At 39.4% G+C, this 19,772-nt stretch overlaps 1 protein-coding gene across 1 annotated transcript in view; it reads left to right on the plus strand.

Annotated features, from left to right (window-relative positions):
* Positions 1–19,772, plus strand: part of PIGL (phosphatidylinositol glycan anchor biosynthesis class L) — a 61,588-nt gene that overhangs the window by 2,298 nt on the left and 39,518 nt on the right. Inside the window, exon 2 of the mRNA XM_050909075.1 lies at positions 2,229–2,328. Within this exon, the coding sequence (XP_050765032.1) occupies positions 2,229–2,328 (100 nt within the window). The remainder of the gene's footprint in view (positions 1–2,228; positions 2,329–19,772) is intronic.

Consider the following 19,772-nt stretch of genomic DNA (forward strand, 5'->3'; position numbering starts at 1 on the left):
TGTCTTTGTAACAGAACTAGCAGCCCATACAGGAGAGTACATTCACTGAGGTAATAGATTTTTCTGTGCCTCTTATTAGTCTTTTGGGCAATTCAGATGGTTCGTCCTCTCATTATTTGTATGATTGATGATGACAAGTGAGTTGATCAAAGACTGCAAATCGTAACACTGAGACAAAATCATTACTTAGAAACCGTTGTACTTGCAGTTTTCAGATGTCAATCAAAATGACTTAGAAATTAATTAGAATTACAGCACTGTGAAAAAAATCAGTCTTTTACACACTGAGTAATCTTCAATTGAAATAATAACTCAGTATAAATGTGCTTTGCTGTCTGCAGTAGCTGACTCTCTATTGTGAGTGCTCCATGGATGAAGTCCAGCAGCATCAGTTATTAGCTGTTTTTGCTCTCAATAGCTTCCCATTTTTTGTTGTTAGCATTTATATATTCCTGATGTCCTGACATTTTTCTCAAGCTATGGAACATGGATCTGTTCCTTTGAGTTCAGTAGAAGTTAGGTATTTTGAGAACAGTGGTATTATTTGGATAAAATATCACCTGCAGTCAGCTATTACACTGCATTGCAGCAAAAGATATGTTATCTTAAAACACTAGTGTCGTTAACGGCCTTGCAAAAAATCAGTCTAAAATAAGTCCCGCTGTACTGATGTAATCCATCTAGTGAAGGTGCACCCTTAAATTAATTTTGCTGAAGCTGGAACTTGCAATCTAAGCTGTAGACTACCAAGCTGACATGTTCCTCAGCAAACCCACAGATAATAATTGTCATAGTCTCCTAAAACCATTCACTCATAGTCTGCAAGAAGAGGGTGGTTTTTTCTAGTTGCTCTTTCCCTCTTTGAAAATTTTACGAAGCTTGCTAGTGATGGCTCAGATTGCAACACTGCTTGAGAGAAATGCTAGATTTAGATGACTCACACCCACAACAATAAAAAGTTCTAGTGTAATTCAAGACAGCTGACTACAGACTTGAATCATACATTAATACTCAGCTGTATTTTTTTCATTTTATTGCTTCAAAGTTAAAATTGGGTTGCAAGTACTGCCCTGCACAGGGCAACATTCTGGAAGGGGCCATCGCAGCTCTGGCATGGACTTTGCATGGCTGATGCCAAAAAAAAATAAGGGAATGTCAGGGCAAGATGAGAAGAAAATAATTCAGTGAAGAAGGAGGCAATGTTTTAAGATAATGAATCCCATTTCCCTGCTAGTTGTTGGTCTCAGTCCGTTATAACTTTTCCCAAACGCCTTATCTAAATTAGGTTTCCTGTCTTCTTTTGGTTCTGTAAGTTCTTTGCAATCTTGCCGTATTAGTTCTGCCTGAATTTCCTCTGTGAATGATGCACGCTTCTGAAAAATCTTCATCTTAAAACAGAGATTGTTATGATGGAATTCCTCATTTCTTCAAATCTTTTTAGTTCCGTCACTGTATTCTGTTGCAGTGTCCTAGTGTTATATGACAACTACTGCTCATTAGAAGTGGCCCAGACATACTATCATCACTTAAAGAATATATCGTGGGACAGGATTTCCATGTGTTATCTCAACAATTCTGTTCCAAGTACTTTGGACTTGCTGTTCAGCTTGGCTCTGCGGGCCTATGCTGTTAAGAGTACAGGAGGGAGTTCAAGGCAGCATTGAACAATGTTCAGAAGTGGATTAGGCATATACCAAAATAAAACAAAAAGCCCAAACAAAAAACTCAGAAGAGCTAGAAATTGTGATGTTTCAAGGAACAAGACATCTGCTAATCAAACAGGTTGTTGGAAGCAGTTTCCCAAGCAGGTTATTCCAGAATTGTTGTTTGGAAGATCTCCTGTGTCTTTGGCAGAAGCATTTAACTTTGGCCACTCTTAGGATGAGGATGCTGGACTGTCTGGACCACTGATCTGATTAGACATGGCAATTTCTGATGTCCTTGCCAAATAAGCTCATGAACGGCTGCAAGCCACGCTTGGTGCATAAACGTGAGGAATGTAGTCAAGGTGGGCAGGACTTTGCCTCAGCATTTTACCCTGAGCAAAGCCGGGTGTTGCTCAGGTAAAAGCTGTGGAGTTTGTCCCCTGCAATGTATCTGTTCCTCAAATGATGCCCTTTTATTTAATGTGTGATGCTCATGCGTAATGCTTTGAGAAAGAAAAGAGGAATTCTTACCAAGCTAACCTAAACTAAGTTAGATGGTATTGCTGTGTTTGCTATTTTCAGGAAATTATTACAATCAAGGAGAGATTCGTAAGAAAGAACTGGAACGGAGTTGTTTTCTTCTGGGGATTCCTGCTTCCGATGTAACAGTCATTGATCACAGGTAACCGTTTTTCATTTACAGCATAATTTCATTGCAGTTTTAAATAGGGGGTGAAGTTCACTTTAAAGTTCAGTGAAAGCATATTGTATCATTCTAAAAAGTCTTGAGGAATCTCAAAAAAGACCATATTAGATATTTTTGTTAACTCGTAACATAAATCTAATTAATGCAGAAGACAATTCAAGTGTATAATGGGGATCATAATCCCTAGGTTAAGCTCTGTTGATACAGCATTTAGAATAATGATAACCGTACTTTTGGAGCCTGGCACAGTCTGTTTGGACAGCATGATCACATTGTGTTACACCTGTTGCACTGTTATACAGACAATTACAAATTCTCTGAATTGCCTGTGGCAGGTTTGTCTGTAGGCTGGTCTTTACAGGGTTAGTGTGGAATTCTATTGTACTTATAATCTGGTTTAGTATTGGCTAAAGACAAAAGTGAATTGCAGTATTAAAGACAGTCCATGATAACATGACAGTAAGATTCTTTCAAATTAAGCCATACAAGATTTCTGTTTTTCTAAGGTGTGATGTTGTTTTCATTAGTTGTGTGTAGACACAAAGGTAGGTGATAAAGCTGACACTTCTTTGTTTTGGCATTAAATCAGGAACTCTCTTCTGGGAAGGTGATTTAACACTTTGAATCAGTGAAACTCAGAACTAACATTGTAAAGGCCTCTTAAATTGCCCGATCACTGTCTATCTAGGGTTAATAGGAGCTGAACTAGATACTGATTTCTAGGAAACACGGTACAAGCGGTTGTTTCAATTGTAAACAACTGTCATATGATCCATAAAGAATATTTTTGTTTGTGAAGAAATAACTTTAATAGCAACATATTGATTTAAAGCCATGCCAACTAGAAATGTCAGAGTTGAAAAAAATCTGGCTCCAGGCAGGCCCTTTTCCCATGAACGTATTTTCCCTTGAGCTAAGGCAATAGAAACCACAGTCCAGAATATGAATCTTCTTGAGTTCTTTGCTTTTTTTAGCTTTAGGTTTCTCTCCAAGTTTTCAGCTCGCTCACGAAAACAGCATAGGAGTTGTTTTTCCTTTGGAATGAAAAGAGATGTTTCCATTCACTTCTCATGAACTGGTTTTGGATAACTTCAAGTTTTGTAGTACAATCATATGACAATGCCCAAAACATTTTGGGGAGGGATAAGGAAAAAAGCTGCTAAGCTTTGCTAAGCATAAAGTCTGCTCAATGAACCATCTTCTGAAATTAACACAGAGCCCAGAAGCCTGCTGGCCTTCCATCCTCTAACGCAATGTGAGGTTGGTTAGTCTGCGATGCAAGTTTTCCCGATACTGCTCAGTCATCCCCCCCGTGTCCACAGTCCAGAGGACTGCTTTTTGCAACTAATACTTTGGTTTGCTCTGTAGGAAGGTGAGGGCCATTTCAGAGAAATAGATTCAGAGATCATGCCTCTTATTACTTTCATTACTAGTATTACACATATTTATATAAGTAATGACTGGTACATGATTTCCCCCAGTGAATACAGTGCCTGAAAAGACAGATCCATCCCATTGCCCAGAGCTTCTGGGCATGGACTAGAAGGTACAACATTGTTCTAAGAAACAGGTTTAGATTTGAGGTCTTTATCTCTGAGGTTAGATTGCTATGAGATAACCATCAAATCGTCTAGCTTTGTTGCGCATTCAGGGAGTGAACTGAAGTTCTTGCTGAATTTTGCTCAGAGCTTGTTTACACAGTGAAGTTAAGTGTGTTTACAGTGTGTTATTTACTCTGCAACAACTCACCATGTGGATGCTCTTTATGAAAAACATCTGTGGATAGGTGTTAGCAAAATGGTAGAGGATCAGGAATAGTTTCTAGATGACACTGAATTTTTAGAGTAGCTAATTTTTAGAGTACTATTTTCCAGTGGTTTAGACAAAGCACTGGGACTCAGGGTTCTTGAAACTTGCTCAAAGTTCCTGGATTCCTTAAGGTCAGTAGCTTTCCTATGCCTCTGTTATGACTTCTGTAATTTACAGATTACACAAAAATATTTGCCAGTATGGCATGATATGAAACTTGCTAAATTAATACCTTATCTACCGCTAGATTCCAGGTATATTCATGTCTACGGAATACAGTTCAGGAGGCTGTTCCTCTTTAGCATTTTGTCTTCCATAGGCACTGTTTAAGATCAGAGCCCTGTGGCTTTTTTTGTTCCCTTCCTAACTCTTCAGAAGGTAATTTTCCATCAATGTAAAGAACTAGCACATTGCTTAAGGACTGCAGCTGGCATGCTGCCCATCTAACATTTCTTATACAAACACTGGATGCTTTACGTTATCCAAGCTGCAGACCTGTATTTTGGTAAGGAAAGCCCAAAGGATTGCTAGGTCTGGATCTGCTCCAGCCATTGTAGTGTGGAGCTGAGTCATGCTGCTTCCTCTTTCTTTGCATGACCTACAAGTGAGTGAGTAGAATTTTCAAGATGTAAAAGGGGAAATACATCTGAAAAGCAAGGTGATTGACTTGCTCTGTAATCTCACTTGGCCAGGCAGGTACAAGATCAACATGACATTTTGAATTGCGTGTGAACTCGTAAAGAGAAGGCTTCAGTCGGTCAGCCTATGATGAAATCTGTGTTAAAGACCAAATCCTTATTAAGCAGTCCCTTGCCTTAAACAGTGACTCTCTCAAGTGTAGCCAGGATTCCTAGGACAGGACTAGTTCAGTCTGTATCAGACATCTGCTTTGCACTGATTCTTCAGCAGATGTTTGATGTTGTCACTGTGTTTGTTATCTCAGTTAAAGACAACTCAAATCTTCTGCACAAATATGGTCCCAAACTGTACCCACATTTCAGCCCTAGAGATTTGAGGTCCACATGAATCTCCTGCAGAAAAGTTCTTTGCTGTAGAGGGCATGTCCAGGACTAATAGCCTGTTCCAGACTATTGTAGATTAGAGCACTGGACTCTTCCTACTTGTGAATAGTACGGATCAGGCACCAGATTTGCAGAGGTGTCCCCTGAGCTGGCATGTAATTATCATAGCTCCAACACTACACCAACTGCACAGCTGCTTTTAAGGGAGAAAAGTTTTACAGTCCACTTTTGTTACCATTCCCACACTTGGCTTAATACTTGGAGCAGCCCAGCTCAGAACTAGGACTTGTATTGTTCAAAGTTAATTTCTGTACTGTGACAATCATTCCTGCTGCTGGATGAGGGACGAGTAGCAAGAGAGTGAGGTCTGAAACTCATGTAAGATAAAAGTCACTTCATTAATTGTATAAATGGTAATGTAAACTCTGTGCTTTTGGTACATTTTTATCATCTTATGTGCTGCAACAATGGACTTTCTTGTAGTTGTAAAAATGAGAGATCATTTGTTTTATCTTACTGTGCCATGATACCAGCTTAATTTTCACAAAGACTGGTATAGTTCTGCAGATCTACAGTGAAGGTAAAATGAGCATAGCTAAAATATGAGTGGTATAGATACCTCTAATGCAAACACAGACTAACTCAACTGAAAAGTCTGCTACAATGATATGTCTAAAATACTAGATAAATCAGATGCTGGACATTTCTGTGGTGGCAGAAGGGTCTAATTTATAAAGCATTTGGCTGCACTGCAAACAAAAAGGGACATCCATTTTCACAAAAAGTTCTGTTGTTCTTTAGGCATGTGTTAGACTTTGCTGCCAGATTTAGCTTAAAGTTTAAATTGCTCTAGTAATGTATGGGCAAATGATCCACTTAAAGGACATGAGTACTTGCTGAGCAGGGCAGAGCTCCCTCCATCTTGAGAAGGACAAATCTGAGTAACTGATTTGCACTTGAGATGTGTGGCAAAGGCAAGGTTCAGCTTAGCAAAAGCAGAGCTTGTAAACAAGTAAAAAGTGATTCCTGCACTATCATAAAACATGGAGATGCTTTCTCTTCCCTTCTCTTTAGAATATGCAGAAAAGAATGCTTCAGTAACAATGTGAAGACAAAAAATTTTCACGTAAGAGCTACTTTGGGTGCTGTTCTTTGATGTGGCACTGCTACACATTTTCTTGGTTGTTGCTCTGTCTGGTCTTGAGAACATAGTGAGATGAAGGTGCTGTAGTCTCCAAAACCAGTTATCAGGTCACAGGTCATTGTCATCGTTTTGGACTTGTAAATGTACTTTGTTGGGAATTTACTTATAGCTGAGAAAGCTATCTGGAAGTAATTAATCTGTGAATACATGCTTCTGAGCTAGAAAGCTCTCTCTCATGGTATATGGAAAACCAGGAGTTAGTATCTAATTGATCTAATATTAAGAGTTAGTTAAGCTCCCGTTAACATTGGGCACATCTGCCAATGCTCTGGCTGTCTACTAGTCTGTAACATTACACGTAAACAGGAGATGTTTTCTAAGCTGTTTTCACTTTCTGAAGAGAACAAGCAAAAAGGAAGCCCCAATTATTCTTTTTTTCTAATACCTGTTTTGAGTTCATGGAAAGATAAATATCAGGCATTTTACTGCAGCTTCTGAAGCTTTTGTGCATGGTTATACTGGACAGAAAGTAAAACTGACTATTTGCATCTTTAATATGACAGAAAATATTTGGCCCAACTTTGCACTGCAAAGAAAATAATAGCCGAGATTTGTGTAAACTAGAAAATTTTCCATTCACAGTACAAAGGCTTACTGCAAATGATGTTACATCTGCTTCCAAGTTTCCATGGAAATTGCACTCCATTCGCTTTTTTATTATTATTATTTCACTTAAGTCTAAAAGGGCTCTGATTAGACAATGCACAGGAGAGAGGACATCTGCCCATGCAGAATCACAGGCTATCTGCAAGTTTTTTATGAGGCTGCAGAGAGGCTCAAATTTAATTCTTTGCTGTTGGGCTTGTTTTTTCCCCCTACAAGGTAAATAGGCTTTATTGCACTTCCTCATGTTTAACTTTTAACGAACTGCCTTCCACAAGCTCCCCATGTCAGAGAAGTGAGTCTGTAAGGTGATGGGAAAAATATATCCTTAAATAAATAGTGTGTGTCTGATTGTGGTGATCAGAAAGATATAAAAACACTGAGACCCTTCAGAGAATGAAATACGTAACTGGAAATTTGAACCCTTTTATTAGAATTTAGAAACATATATACAGACAGTTAAGAAGTATATCCCATTGATCCAGTTTGGTTTTACTGTACTTAGGTGGTTCGTTGATGGCTTTATTGATTTGAATGCAGGGTGCTGAGTGCATGAAAGCTGAAGATGCAAGCTATATAGTGAGAATATGTACTGCAATTAAAAAAGCTTGCCTGAAAACTGAGGGCACCAGGAGAAGTGCAGAGATAAAATCCTGGCCTCAGTCAAGTCTGGTGGCAAAGCTATCTGTGATTTCATACCAGTTTCTGACTCGCTCGTTTGCAGACCTGTGTCATCTTGCTGAGTGGGATTTTTAAAAAATGTATTTATCTTACTTGGTTCTGATCAGAAAGGTGATATTATTCCCCGATGTTTCTTCTTTCCCTGTTCTCATATTTCATATTTTGGGACCAGTATTTAATAGTTTTAATTCTGCTGAAATAATTGTGGTAATTAGTTCCATTTTGTGTTCTTAAGTTCCTCGTGATACTATAGTTTGACATTTGATTTTATTACTAATTCTAAAGAGCTGATCTATGTGCTGATTAAAATTGCTGCCATGCTTTATTCTAGAAGAGCGGCATATTTCAGTAGTAAGTGATGGGATTCTCTTCATCTTTCTTATCCCAGCAACACTGTAAAGGTCTTTATTTTTTGCAGAATTTTCTTTAATTAAGAATGGCATCTGTGGGACCAGAAAATCTTAGATGTAAATTGGTCACACATTCAGTGTGTATTACAGGGAAATCAACCTACATTTTTTGAATCAAACAGACTTATAATCATCCTGAATACTAACATGCTTTACCATTACAAGAAGGCATGAAGCCTTTGTCAGTCAGGTGGGTATCTTGATGTTTATGTAGTCACTGTAGCCAAATTTCACTTCTGTTTAGTATAATTCTTGAAATATAAATTGTTTTCTTTCTGAGAAGACAGTAAAATATTTGGCCACCTATTTTTATTTACATTTCTAAATAAACAGATAATTTTTCCAAAATGCTTACCACATGGCAGCTCATGCTGATATTTTAGGACATCAGAACACTTTATTAAAAGGATTATATCAAAGTCTGCCTTCCGGCTTCTGCTTTTGGAAGTGTTGCTCTATGCAATAATTTAAGAGGAAATTCTTCTGGGGATTGAGATGTCTCTCTGCCCTCCAGGAAAGCTGCTTTCTGAAACAAAGGCTTGTATTGCAATAAGTTAGGTTTAGCTATTTTGTCCTAAGTTAGATATTTTCCTCAATAAGGAAATCTGCCCTTTTGCTCCCCTGGGGCTTCTATGAACCAGGTCCTTTCTCAGCTTTCTAGCATAATTAACATCCTTGCTGTACAAAAAGGGGGAAGGGTCTGTGGTGAAAGGGAAAATGATCCTTTCAGTGCTAAAGGGGCGTGTCCCCCAGATTACCTCTGTAGAGCAATGAGCAATGGTCCTTTTCAGAACATTCAAGGATTCTCCTTCAGATGTCAACAGAGACCTGTCAAACCACATCACTGAAGTCACAGCAGGGTTTGATTAAGAGCAAGAGTCTGGCCAGAGAAGCCAAGGGCTCTGAATAAATGCAGGGGGAAATGAAGAAGTGCTGCTAAAGGACAAAATGTCTTTATGGAAATCAAATCAAAGTACTAAGCATTGAGATTTATACTTTTAATGCTCAAGATTATTTTAGCAGAATAAAAACTATGAAATACTGATCTCAAAACATGAAAGATGAGAATAGGTATCCCAGCCATCTCCTGAAGCTGATGCAAGTTTAATTCAACTTAAAAAACATCAGCACTGGTAAGCTGATAGTAAGAAAAGAAATAAGGCTGTGCATAATAGCTGTGTTTGAGGAGTCTGGGAAAACTGGCTAGGGCTGAAGACGGGGAAATGCACTAGAACAGGGAAATCCACTAGAAGTCATATTTTTTTTTGTTCTTTCTTTCTTCATACCTTCAGAAATGCCTTTTACTATTCTCTCATTAATGGCTTTTAAAAGTCCCCCACATATGTTAAAGACAGGCATCTTCTTTGGAGCAAAGAAAGCTTCAGTGACCCATCCTGAATTTGCAGATGGTTCGTGTCCCAGCTTTGCTGTCTCCTGGTAACACAAACAGATATGCTGACTGGAGCGATTCTGTAACTAGACCACCTGTGTCCACGCAGAAGGAAGTGTCTTTGGGTTTGCTGGTTTCCAGTATAAAATTCAGAATTTCATATTAAAATATTTTGAGTGGACTTTCTTCATGATGCTATTAAGCTATAGAAAGGTACAGTCATTAGATTAAAGCTATTTTCAGCAGTTATACCCAAGAGTCACCTTTTAAACATGACAAACTATAACAACCTATTTATTTTGCTAGTTACACAGTGGAACAATACAGTGTGTTTTGCCAACAGACACCCTGAGGAACTAATGGAGAATAACAGGCGTTTCCCCTTTGCCCCCGGAAGGTTCCCTGCTTTGATAGCCCAGCAACATCTCTGTTAGTCACTCGTTTTAACCTGCAGCTGCGAACGCCTTGCTATTAATTATAGGCAGACTGAGGTCTTTTGTCAGAGAAGAGAAAATGGTCAACTCTTTTCCTTAAAGAGCAACAGTTATATCAAATAGTCACAATAAGTTAATTAAAGAGGAGGAACAAACAGAAAAAAAATCTAGCAGGGATTCAGCTTAAGCTTTTGAATCTCTGCATTCCTCCCAGCTTACTCAGGGAAAATATATTCCTATTTCTACTGGGAACACTCCTAAAAGCCTTCTCACAATAATGGATTGGGCGTTAACGCCTTGTTCACAAGAACTGTGTGGTTTCTTTGTGTGTTCTCATAATCTTATTTTAATTGTAGCTACAGTACAAAATGTTGAGTGCCTCAGTTAAAATAAAGCTGTGAGATCTGAGGCTATGACATGATTTGGAAACATCATCCAGTTGCATCTGCAATGGACTTGCATTTTCTGCATGTCAGGTAATTACTGCGCTGGAAAACAGAGGAAGGGGATTTGCAGCCTCTCTTGGTCAAACTCCCCTTTGGGATTCAGTCTAGAGAAGTGCAGTTACATCAATTCCTGTTTTTCCTAAAGGTCAGGATCCTAGGTGTACTAGGTAGCTCCTGCAGGTAGTGTGTACCTGTACTCACACTTTAGTTGGAGGTAATTGGCAGTAACTTCCCCCAAGTTGCCTCGGTCTCTGGGAGACAAGAAGTTTCAGTGTGTCCAGGGGCCTCATGACATTAAAACTAGTTGTTGGTTTATTCCTGTTCCCTTCATCTAACTGCTAGTTCAGACAGTCACTAGAAAATTTATGGAATAATCAATATCTGAGCCTTGGGAGCAAGGCCTTTATTAGGCTCATTAAGGGCAGAATGTTTCCAATTACAAGGCATAGTGTCAAAGGCTGTTGGACCACTTTAAATGCCAAGATACGCTGTCTTGCTGAATGCCAGCAATATAATCCTCGTTTCTTGAGTTTGTTTTCAAAATTCCCAGTGAAGTCAGAAGGCATCTCCTATGCTGGCAGCTAGTAAGAGAACATAGGAAGCAGTGCATACAGTGCCTGAGGGATGAGTGGGAAGCATTCCCTTCTATGGCAGACGCAAAGGGTTGAGTTGATGAGCTACAGAAGCAGGGTGTCCTCGGGGCCTGTGGGACAGGACCATGGGGTGAAAGAATTTCCCGATAATTTCACCTCCCACTAAAAATAATTGCAGGGCATTCAGTGGGGACCTTTCTGGCTCTTTTATAGAAGACGACAGTGTCAGGATAGAAAAAAAAAATTGCTTTGTGGACATCACTCCTGAGTAATAAAAGGACCTTAGTTACTTTCATGTTGATTGAAGTATTTTATTTTTTATAGGAATAGCAATGTTTGGACTGCAGACACTGTAAAGACTCAGTGGAATTTTTGTGAGGATGTAGACTTACAAATTCTGTGTTTTTATACATGTATGTTTTGGGTCTACATCAACCCAATTCTTCCACATAGGTGGTAGAAGTGGAGCTGTAGAATCTTGGACGTCTGTTTTTCTTTCCTCAGAGCCACCTTCTGGTCCCATTAAAATCAGTGGGGGTTGGCCATTGGCTTCAGTAGGACCAGAAATTGTCATTGAAACACTCAACAAGAGAAGACGAAGTCTTGTTTAAAAAAATGTTAGTATGGGGAAAGTTGGAAAAGCAACTGTACAATGGATGTTGTGTAAAATGTATTTTCTCTTAATGACCTTCCAGTTCAGATTGGCTCTGTTTACATACAAATCAAAAGCTGGTTTGTCTGACTGCCAGCACAGCAAAACTCAGTCTGGGATCTGAATATCCAGCTGTGTCTTTTGCCTCTGACATCCTCCCAGTAATAAAAGTTGTGTGGCTGGGATTTGGCTAGAATTGCAGATGATGTGTGAGCCAGAATTGAATTCAGCCTGCTCTTCCTCTGCAAGACAATAGAAGTTAAAACTTGTTTGTGTCAATAAAATAAGCATATACAACTCATAACCCCTCAGGGACCAGATACAATGAATAAAATGCTCTTTTTCCATCATCACATTTCTAACCCTGACCAATGTTAGTAATAAGTCTGTGAGAACTCAGACTTTTGTCTTCCTCATTTCAAAGCTGGAGCAGAAGCTTTTATGGAGTTTACCTGTGAAGATGCAGCATACAGAGAATAGACACAGTTATGACAACCTTTGCAGTGCTATCTAATCCAGGTTCTTTGTTCTTCACTTTCAAACTCCCTGAAGGGTACACTATGTTAAATGCTGTCTTTCCTCTGTAAGCCTGTACTCTCTTAACAGCTTCCCTGCGGATTGACAAAGTGACAGAGACAGTAACTTCTTCACAGGTGAAATGGTACTGCTAGCATGCCTATTACTTACCACTTTCCTGTTTCAGGCTTTTCTCCAATGGTATGTGTGTAGCAGAGGCTCTCAAACTTTGCCATACAGAGGTTTCTATTTGGTAGTTTGTCAGGAACTTAGGTGCTGCACCTTGTGAGACAGATGCCAGTGGAGCACGTGGTGATGGGGAGGGTTCAGGTCCTGCGGTACTGTCTGGATGTAAGCAAAGCTATCTCAGTTTGTAAGGGAGCAATGCATGATGAAGCTGTATTTATTGCAGGGTCTTCTTTCTTATAACGATGGTGAAAGCTCTGGCTCCAGTACAGAGCTCCGTTAGCAATTTCATTTGCAGGTTGCACTTTGACCACCTCATTGTAAGACTGCTTGTAAAGCTATATAGCAGTTAGGCACTCCTTCCATTAATAAAACCCTATTTGACAGATGATTGGAAGCTCCTCCAGTTGACAGTATCAGTGTGAACCAGCAAAAGTGTTCTCAGCAGTCTAGAATCTGAGGCTCCCCAAATGCTTCTAGCTGACTGCAGTGGGGTGCTGCTCTGCAGCAGCATGATCCAGGGCTGCCTTTTGAAGCATCCTACAGCAAGAGAATTCCCATTTGTATTTTTGTGGCTGAGTTTGTTGTGACATGCCCTGTTATTTTTGCATTCTGTGTCCATTCTGAAGTTCCCCCAGGCATCCCTTCAAATGAAACATTGCATCACTGAGGAAGTGAAGCCATTAAAATTGAATGCTTTCGCCAAACACTTGGAGCAAATACAGTCAGCTCTCATCTAGCAGAAATGGACTTGCAAGTTGACATTGCAAAATTTGGCAAGAACATTAGTGCTTTCTTGAGTGGTTTGATGCAGTTTTTCAAAAAGCTGAGCTGTGCTGTTATTTTTTTGCCACATCATAAATGAAAGTTTTATATTTGCATAGAGCAAAGGTGGAAGGGTTACCCAGCAAAGTGGTTGCAGTACAGAGCTTCACACTTCAAAATCTTTTTGAAGGAAGAGAAATTTTAAGTTCTCTGCTAAACTCTGCTAAGGTCTCTGACCTTCTCTGTGTTTTACTTTCATCCTCTAATAATCCTGCCTTTTTGCAGAGCTGTGGGGGTGGACCAATTACTATTTACATACTATTCTCATGGTGTGAATGCTGTGTGTTAAGGATCATTATTAGTTTTCCTTGCTAGTCAAAGGGTTAATTTCTTTCTCCAAAGAAGGAGATCTGATTTAGGTTTGGCACTGGAGGAGGGAAGACAGAGGATTTTGTTCTGCAGGAAACTAGGTCAGCAGGTTTTTATTATCGTGCTCGACAGCCCAATGTGGTTTGCATTTAGGAATGAACTTGGTTGACATTGTGTATGGTCGATTTCCTCTTCCCAGAAAGCAGGCCTCAGACATCGCTCCATACATTATGGCTTTCCCAAATTGAATGCAAGAGAATATTTAGCCGAAGAAGCTCAGGCAGTTGTGAGTTTGTTAGATACGTTTTTAGAGCTGTCTATCAGGAGTGCCTCAGGAACACAGAATGAAGTTCAAGATATTTTGGAGAGGAGGAACAGTGGGGCTGGAATCTTTTCAGTCACTGAAGTGCATCAGAATCACAGAGATCTTCATTGTTTTTACACCCCATCTGCTGATGATTGTTCTTATAGCCTGTAGCCTTGTTTGGTTTTTGTTTGGATGTGGTCAGATTCTGATCTTGGCCATGCCAAAGTAAATTTGGAGTAATTCCCTTGCTTTCTCTGAAGCTACTGCCCTGTGTGGCTGAGATCACAGTGTGGTCCTGCAGATAACCTTTAGACGGAGAGTTTTCCATTATAACTTTTGGACCATCATGACTGATGAAAGATTTGAATAATCCAGAATCTTTTTCACATCTTCCAGCTTTCTTAACCATATACCCTGGAGTGTATTCTTTTCCTGGGCAACTGAGAATAGATGTCTGTGTTCTTTACCTCTGCCTATTGAAGACCAAATTGTGGCTGACATCATGCATGTTGGAGAATTCAGGCTGCCTTTCTTTACAGATTATTTTGACTTTACTGAATAATGAAAATCCAAGTACTTATAACTTTAAAAAAAAATCTACTTTGTTTTGATCGTAGGGATCAGGTAAGGGTGGTGGAGCTTAGAAAGGCTATTGGTAACGTCTAGGAAAATGTCTGAGTAATAGGATTTAAGGCTGAGCATCTATTTCCAGTTTTATACTCTTGTTGCTTTACAGACTTTAATGTGAGTTAATGGCTTTTCAGCATAATAAAACCATCTAATTCTGTCCTGTTCTAGCCTTTATTCAGTTCTGGCATCGAGAAACCCAGACATTTTTGCAAACCAAGTTTGGCTTTTAAGGCTGAACAAGGAAAATACAGGCAATACTGAGAAGAACAGACAGCAGTAGGTTGCCAGCAATTCCTGGAAATAATGGAGTTTCACAACCATTCCCTGCAGATTGGACATTTAGGGAGGAAAAATATCCTTGTGGCTTACATGGACAGAATAATGAAAATGCAAAATCTGTTGAGAAAGTTTATTATGGTAAAAATTCAAATGCCATTCTTGGGTTTAAACCAAAGAGCAGCATATCAAATGCCTCAAAATGATGACAGCATAAAAATAATACAGGTCAGAAAATTGCATATGGTCTCTCCCGAACTTGCTTTTAATGTTGTGTTAGGCTGTACATTTTAGTTGTCCAGTGCCTTTGAATCTTTAGTTTCAGCTGCAATAAATGTGCTCATATAATCATCTTTTGAAATAGGAACATGTTAAACAGGGATGAAGAAAGTTGGCATTTCTGTAATACCCTTATGCTCTTACACTGTTGGCATCTGTGACTGAGAGCCAAGAAAACGACAGCGCGTGTCAGAATGAGAGGCATAGAGAGGACTTGTAGCAGGCAGACACGTACACACAATAAACATCTGAGCTGAGGCAGCATTTTGAAAATTGCCTTCTACATAATGAAACAGAAGGGGTTGTAGGAGAATCTCCATAGCTTCATTCAGCGATGACAAATTATTTCATTCAAATTCGTAGCGACTCAGAAAATGTCACTGTGTTGCTGGAAGACTTGGGTTGTATTCCTTACTCCCTAAATTGAACTAAGTTGAATTAAACTCTTAGCTCAAGAAATGAGAGATGGAAAAGACTCTCTCTCTCTCCTGTAGTGGCTCTCCAGAATGTATGTTATATCTCTTGAGGCTGTCAGCCATGTGAAGCTTTTGGGATGTGACTGATAGGACAAATAAGTTTGGTCATTCTTGCTGTGAATAAAAAGGGTAAAATCCTACATTTTTCTAAAGGCTTTTTCTTCCCCAAAAGAGTTCAGAAAACATCACAAATCATTAGCATATCAGAGCTGTCACTGAAAATAGAGTAGCTTCTGGGTTGAAACAGCAACTGTTAATAGCACTCAGTAATGCCATGTGTATGAAAAATGTCTGCTGCCGTATATTTGTGCTCTTTCAAATGAATGAACTCAAGAGTTTCTAGACTGAAAATGAGGTTGGTAATGCAGAAGAGCAGTGCATGTATGTCAGCGAATGAACAGATGCTTGCAGAAGACTGTGGGATAAACAGATGGCAAGAAGTGCTGGTGTACGAAATAAGCCATTTGTGCCCATTTGGGAGCTCTGCTGCATAAAGGATGCAGCCTGCAAATTTAAGTAGGTTATGATGTTCTCCCCTATGGCTGGGGTTAGAGGTCAGTCCAGTTAACTGCAGAGTAGTCACTTTGTGGAACAAACATGAAGGCACTAAACTAAAATCGTCTTTCAGAGAGCAATGGGTTCATATGGGTGTATTCCTTTTTTGTTTTTAAATGTAACCCTATCTTTACCAATTAAAGTAGCTATTTAATGGTTAGAATATGATCTCTGAGCTATGAGCACAAACCCTGTTTCTCCCTTTTGTGGGATAAAATATATTTAGTCTTGCTTTATTTGTAGTTATTATTCCTTCTTAGTGTTTTAACTGGTAATTAACCCTATCCTTTGATAGTGGTTCACAACTGGGAACAGGCTGACAAGAATGGTGCTCTTTGTTCTGCAGTAAGGAGGGAACCGTGCCAGGTAGTTATCCTCTATCTGTTTCCCAAACTCAGGTAGCCATCTCCTGGGGCAGTCCCTCTACCAGGAGAGAGGGAACAGCAGTCATCTTAAACATGGCTGCTCACTGCCAGTCTTTTCTGAGAATGGGAATTGGTTGGTTGATTAGTTTTATTGACAGCTTATTGCAGGCAAACGGTGCCAGACTGAAAGCACTGGTAAACAGTAGACATAGGTCTCACGCAATATTACTCACAACGGAGTAACTCTACACGCCAGTGCGTGTTGGTACACTTTGTTGTTGCTTCAAATTGATTGCTTGTATTATCTGCAAGAAGATTACTGTCCAATGTGATACAACTTTTGGCCTCTTTCCTTGGATGCCAGTAAGAAGATTAATTAGAACAGGGCTAAAAATGTATTAGTATTTAAGGGAGATATATTTTTTCCTGTGCTGCCTCATCTCTTATTCCATCCCAATCCTTTATGCATTATGCTCAAAGAGGTACTGTAGAGCAGAGCTGAAGACCCTCTGTACAGAGTCCTCGTAGAGCTTCTGCTATGTTTAGTGCCCTCTGTATCTACAAGGAGGTAAGGAAGGACTTTTTGTCTCCATCCTCATATATCCTTATTCCAGGAGAACAGATGTGCTCTTGCAAGAGCAATATGGAGCACTGCTCTGCCAGCACAGGATATTTGATATACAACACATTCAATACCCCCTCCTACAGTGGCTCATTGTGTTAACGCTCGCAGTATCCTTCCGCAGTATCCTTGCTGGGGCCCTCACACAGCTCACAAGTGATCTCTGGTTCTACAGCAGCTATAATACTCGAGTAATCTCCAGCCAGTCTTGGCGGTTGGACTTTCCCAGTGACCTGTATTAACCAGAAGTGTCTTGGAAGGTTTTCCAGTTCTGCCATTCTGCTTTTGGTGTTTACAGCTACAGTAGCTAACTCTTGACATTTATACCCAGCTTGTGCTCTGATTGCTGCAGCTTGGTGCCTGTTTGCACATGGGGCCTTCTGATAAGACAGGCATTTGACCTTTCTATTCTTAACCCATTAACATTTAGAAGAGCTGCTCTCCTCACCTCTAGAGGCTGTGTTCCTCCCCCTCCCCCCAATATCCCTGTTCCTGCCAGATAAGATTACGCCTGGGTTATATATTGATCTAAAAGCAGAGTGCCAAATGCAGCCCACACCAGTTCAAGGGCAAATACTGAATCCGTATGAGTGAGTTCACATGCTTTGGTTCAGTAGTGGAAAGGTAATGACCAATGGCTCTTTTTGCCCTCTCAGCAGAACCTGAGGGTGAATGCAAGGGTATCAGTTCTTTATCGTACCAGTAAAATGAACATCATGGCTGCAGTAGGTACCAGTCCAATTTGCTGATTCTGCATCTTTGTGCTGTTTTCTCTTCTTCATCTGCACTTAAACAGATGAAGGGGTTGAAGTGTTTATTACACAGTGATTATTTGCTTGAGGCAGTGTATTCAGTAACTGGAACGTGGAAACAAGAGCCAAGATTCCTTTGTTTTAAGCCAAGCCTAGCTCAATGACTACTGCACGGTGTCACTTGAACAAAGGTCTTCACCTGTGCGTATGTATTTGCCAGTTTTTGAAAGTGGGAACCTATTAGCAACCTAGTGAATTATAAATAGCAAAGACTATGATGGGAAAGTGGCTATATTGGCAAATGTATATAGCCATTTATAGTCAAATACAAAGTCATTCATTCTTTGCTAAAAATTATTCATTGAAGTATTCCCAGATGAATTAAGTGACACTAAGAAGCTTTAAGGGAGTAACTGCAGATAGCCAGTTAAACATCAGCTCCCAGTGCCATAGCTATGACACAGAATGTGAATGGGACTATGTGAGCAAGGGAATAACAGATAGGAGTAAGGAGATGTTATTGTCTCTTCATGTATTGTTTGAGAGTCTCTTGTTCTAGTTCAGTATCTTGGTATAAAAGCTACATTTCCAAAAGGATGTTGATGTTTGGAAAATACTTGGGAAACAGTCACCAGAGTGATGAAAGATGTGGAAAACAGGCCTAATAATGCATGTTTAAGATGCTTGAGCTATTTGCTTTATCCATGAGATGACTTGATAGTGATACAGGAGGATCAACATGGGGAAGAGATGTGTTGGATGAGGTCTGTTGAGCTGTTACGTAGCATGTCGTGTGAGAATAATGACCACAGTGGTCCCTGCTGGCTTTAAAAATCTATGACAATGATAATAACTGCAATCAATCATAAGAATTAATTAGCTGCCAAGCCTGATTTTCCACTGCAAAACCAAAAGCCACTGAAGCAGGATGGATAAAAATTTATTGCAATTATTAATATTTTATTATGTTAAATGGTTTAAAATAAAACAATGTGATTTAATGTGCATTTATGACCATCTGTGCTAAGAACTAAGCTTCAAGTAGTCTAATAAGATAACTTACATGAAATTAAAGAGGCAGGCAGTATGCTTTTTCCTGCCAATGTTTAAGAGAAAGTAAAACCACTGAATTGATGGAGGTCTCTGACTAAGCACTAGACTTTTTTAGAGTGAACGACTCCATTTTAGTTGTCTTATCTTACCTAATTCAGAAACTAGGTAATTCAGAGTTGAGAAGCTCATTCAAAACTGAAGGAGGAAAGCTTTTTTTTGTCTTATGGTCTGTGAGTAAAAATAGATGCGAATAAGCTGTTCTACTTATTTTTTAGATGCCTGAAGAGCACGTGTGATCCAAAACCCACTGCTTTATCTCCTTAAACTGCAGTTAATATTGTCTTTGTTTACTGGATCTGTTAGTTTTTAATACTCTGTTTTGGTAAGCTTTTCCATATATTTCTAGAAATTCTAATATAATTTACCCAGTTGTTAGAAAACAACTATAAGATACTGTTCTAATGACTTTGAGCTCCAGCTTCCATCTCAACTCAAAATTGCACAAACCATGAATAAAAATTCATTTAGTGAGGAAAAATCATTCCATGCTTGTTAATACAATAAACTGTAAAAATTAAATTTTATGCTTAGCTATAGAGTTGTTTCAGAAATAACTAAATCACTTATTTAAAATGGGTGGGTTGAAATCAACTTGTCCTGCACTGCAGGCAGAGGTAGGCAGGAATTTTGCTGTTCATGTACTGCTGGATTGATCCCAGCATTTGTGAATTTCCTTGTAAGTGAAAAGTAGCACATCATTGCCAGGGATCATTGCTGCGTTGGGCCCTTACCACCTCCTTGTTTGAGCTTGCCTGTAAGGCAGTCACTGTTGTAATGTCAGAAACAATCACTGGCCATTTGAGCAGCGTAATTGAGAGAGACAAGGCATAGGAATGGAAATGCTCCCTGCCAGTGCTTTTAGAGATCCTGATTTATGTGGCTGGTTTTCTTTCTTTTTTCTTTTCTCCCCCCCCCCCTCCCCCAAATGTTCCATGAAGTAAATTTTTTATCAGTGACTCAGAGCA

The sequence above is a fragment of the Gymnogyps californianus genome, chromosome 20 (genome assembly GCF_018139145.2).
Source record: "Gymnogyps californianus isolate 813 chromosome 20, ASM1813914v2, whole genome shotgun sequence".
Taxonomy (NCBI): Eukaryota; Metazoa; Chordata; class Aves; order Accipitriformes; family Cathartidae; genus Gymnogyps; species Gymnogyps californianus.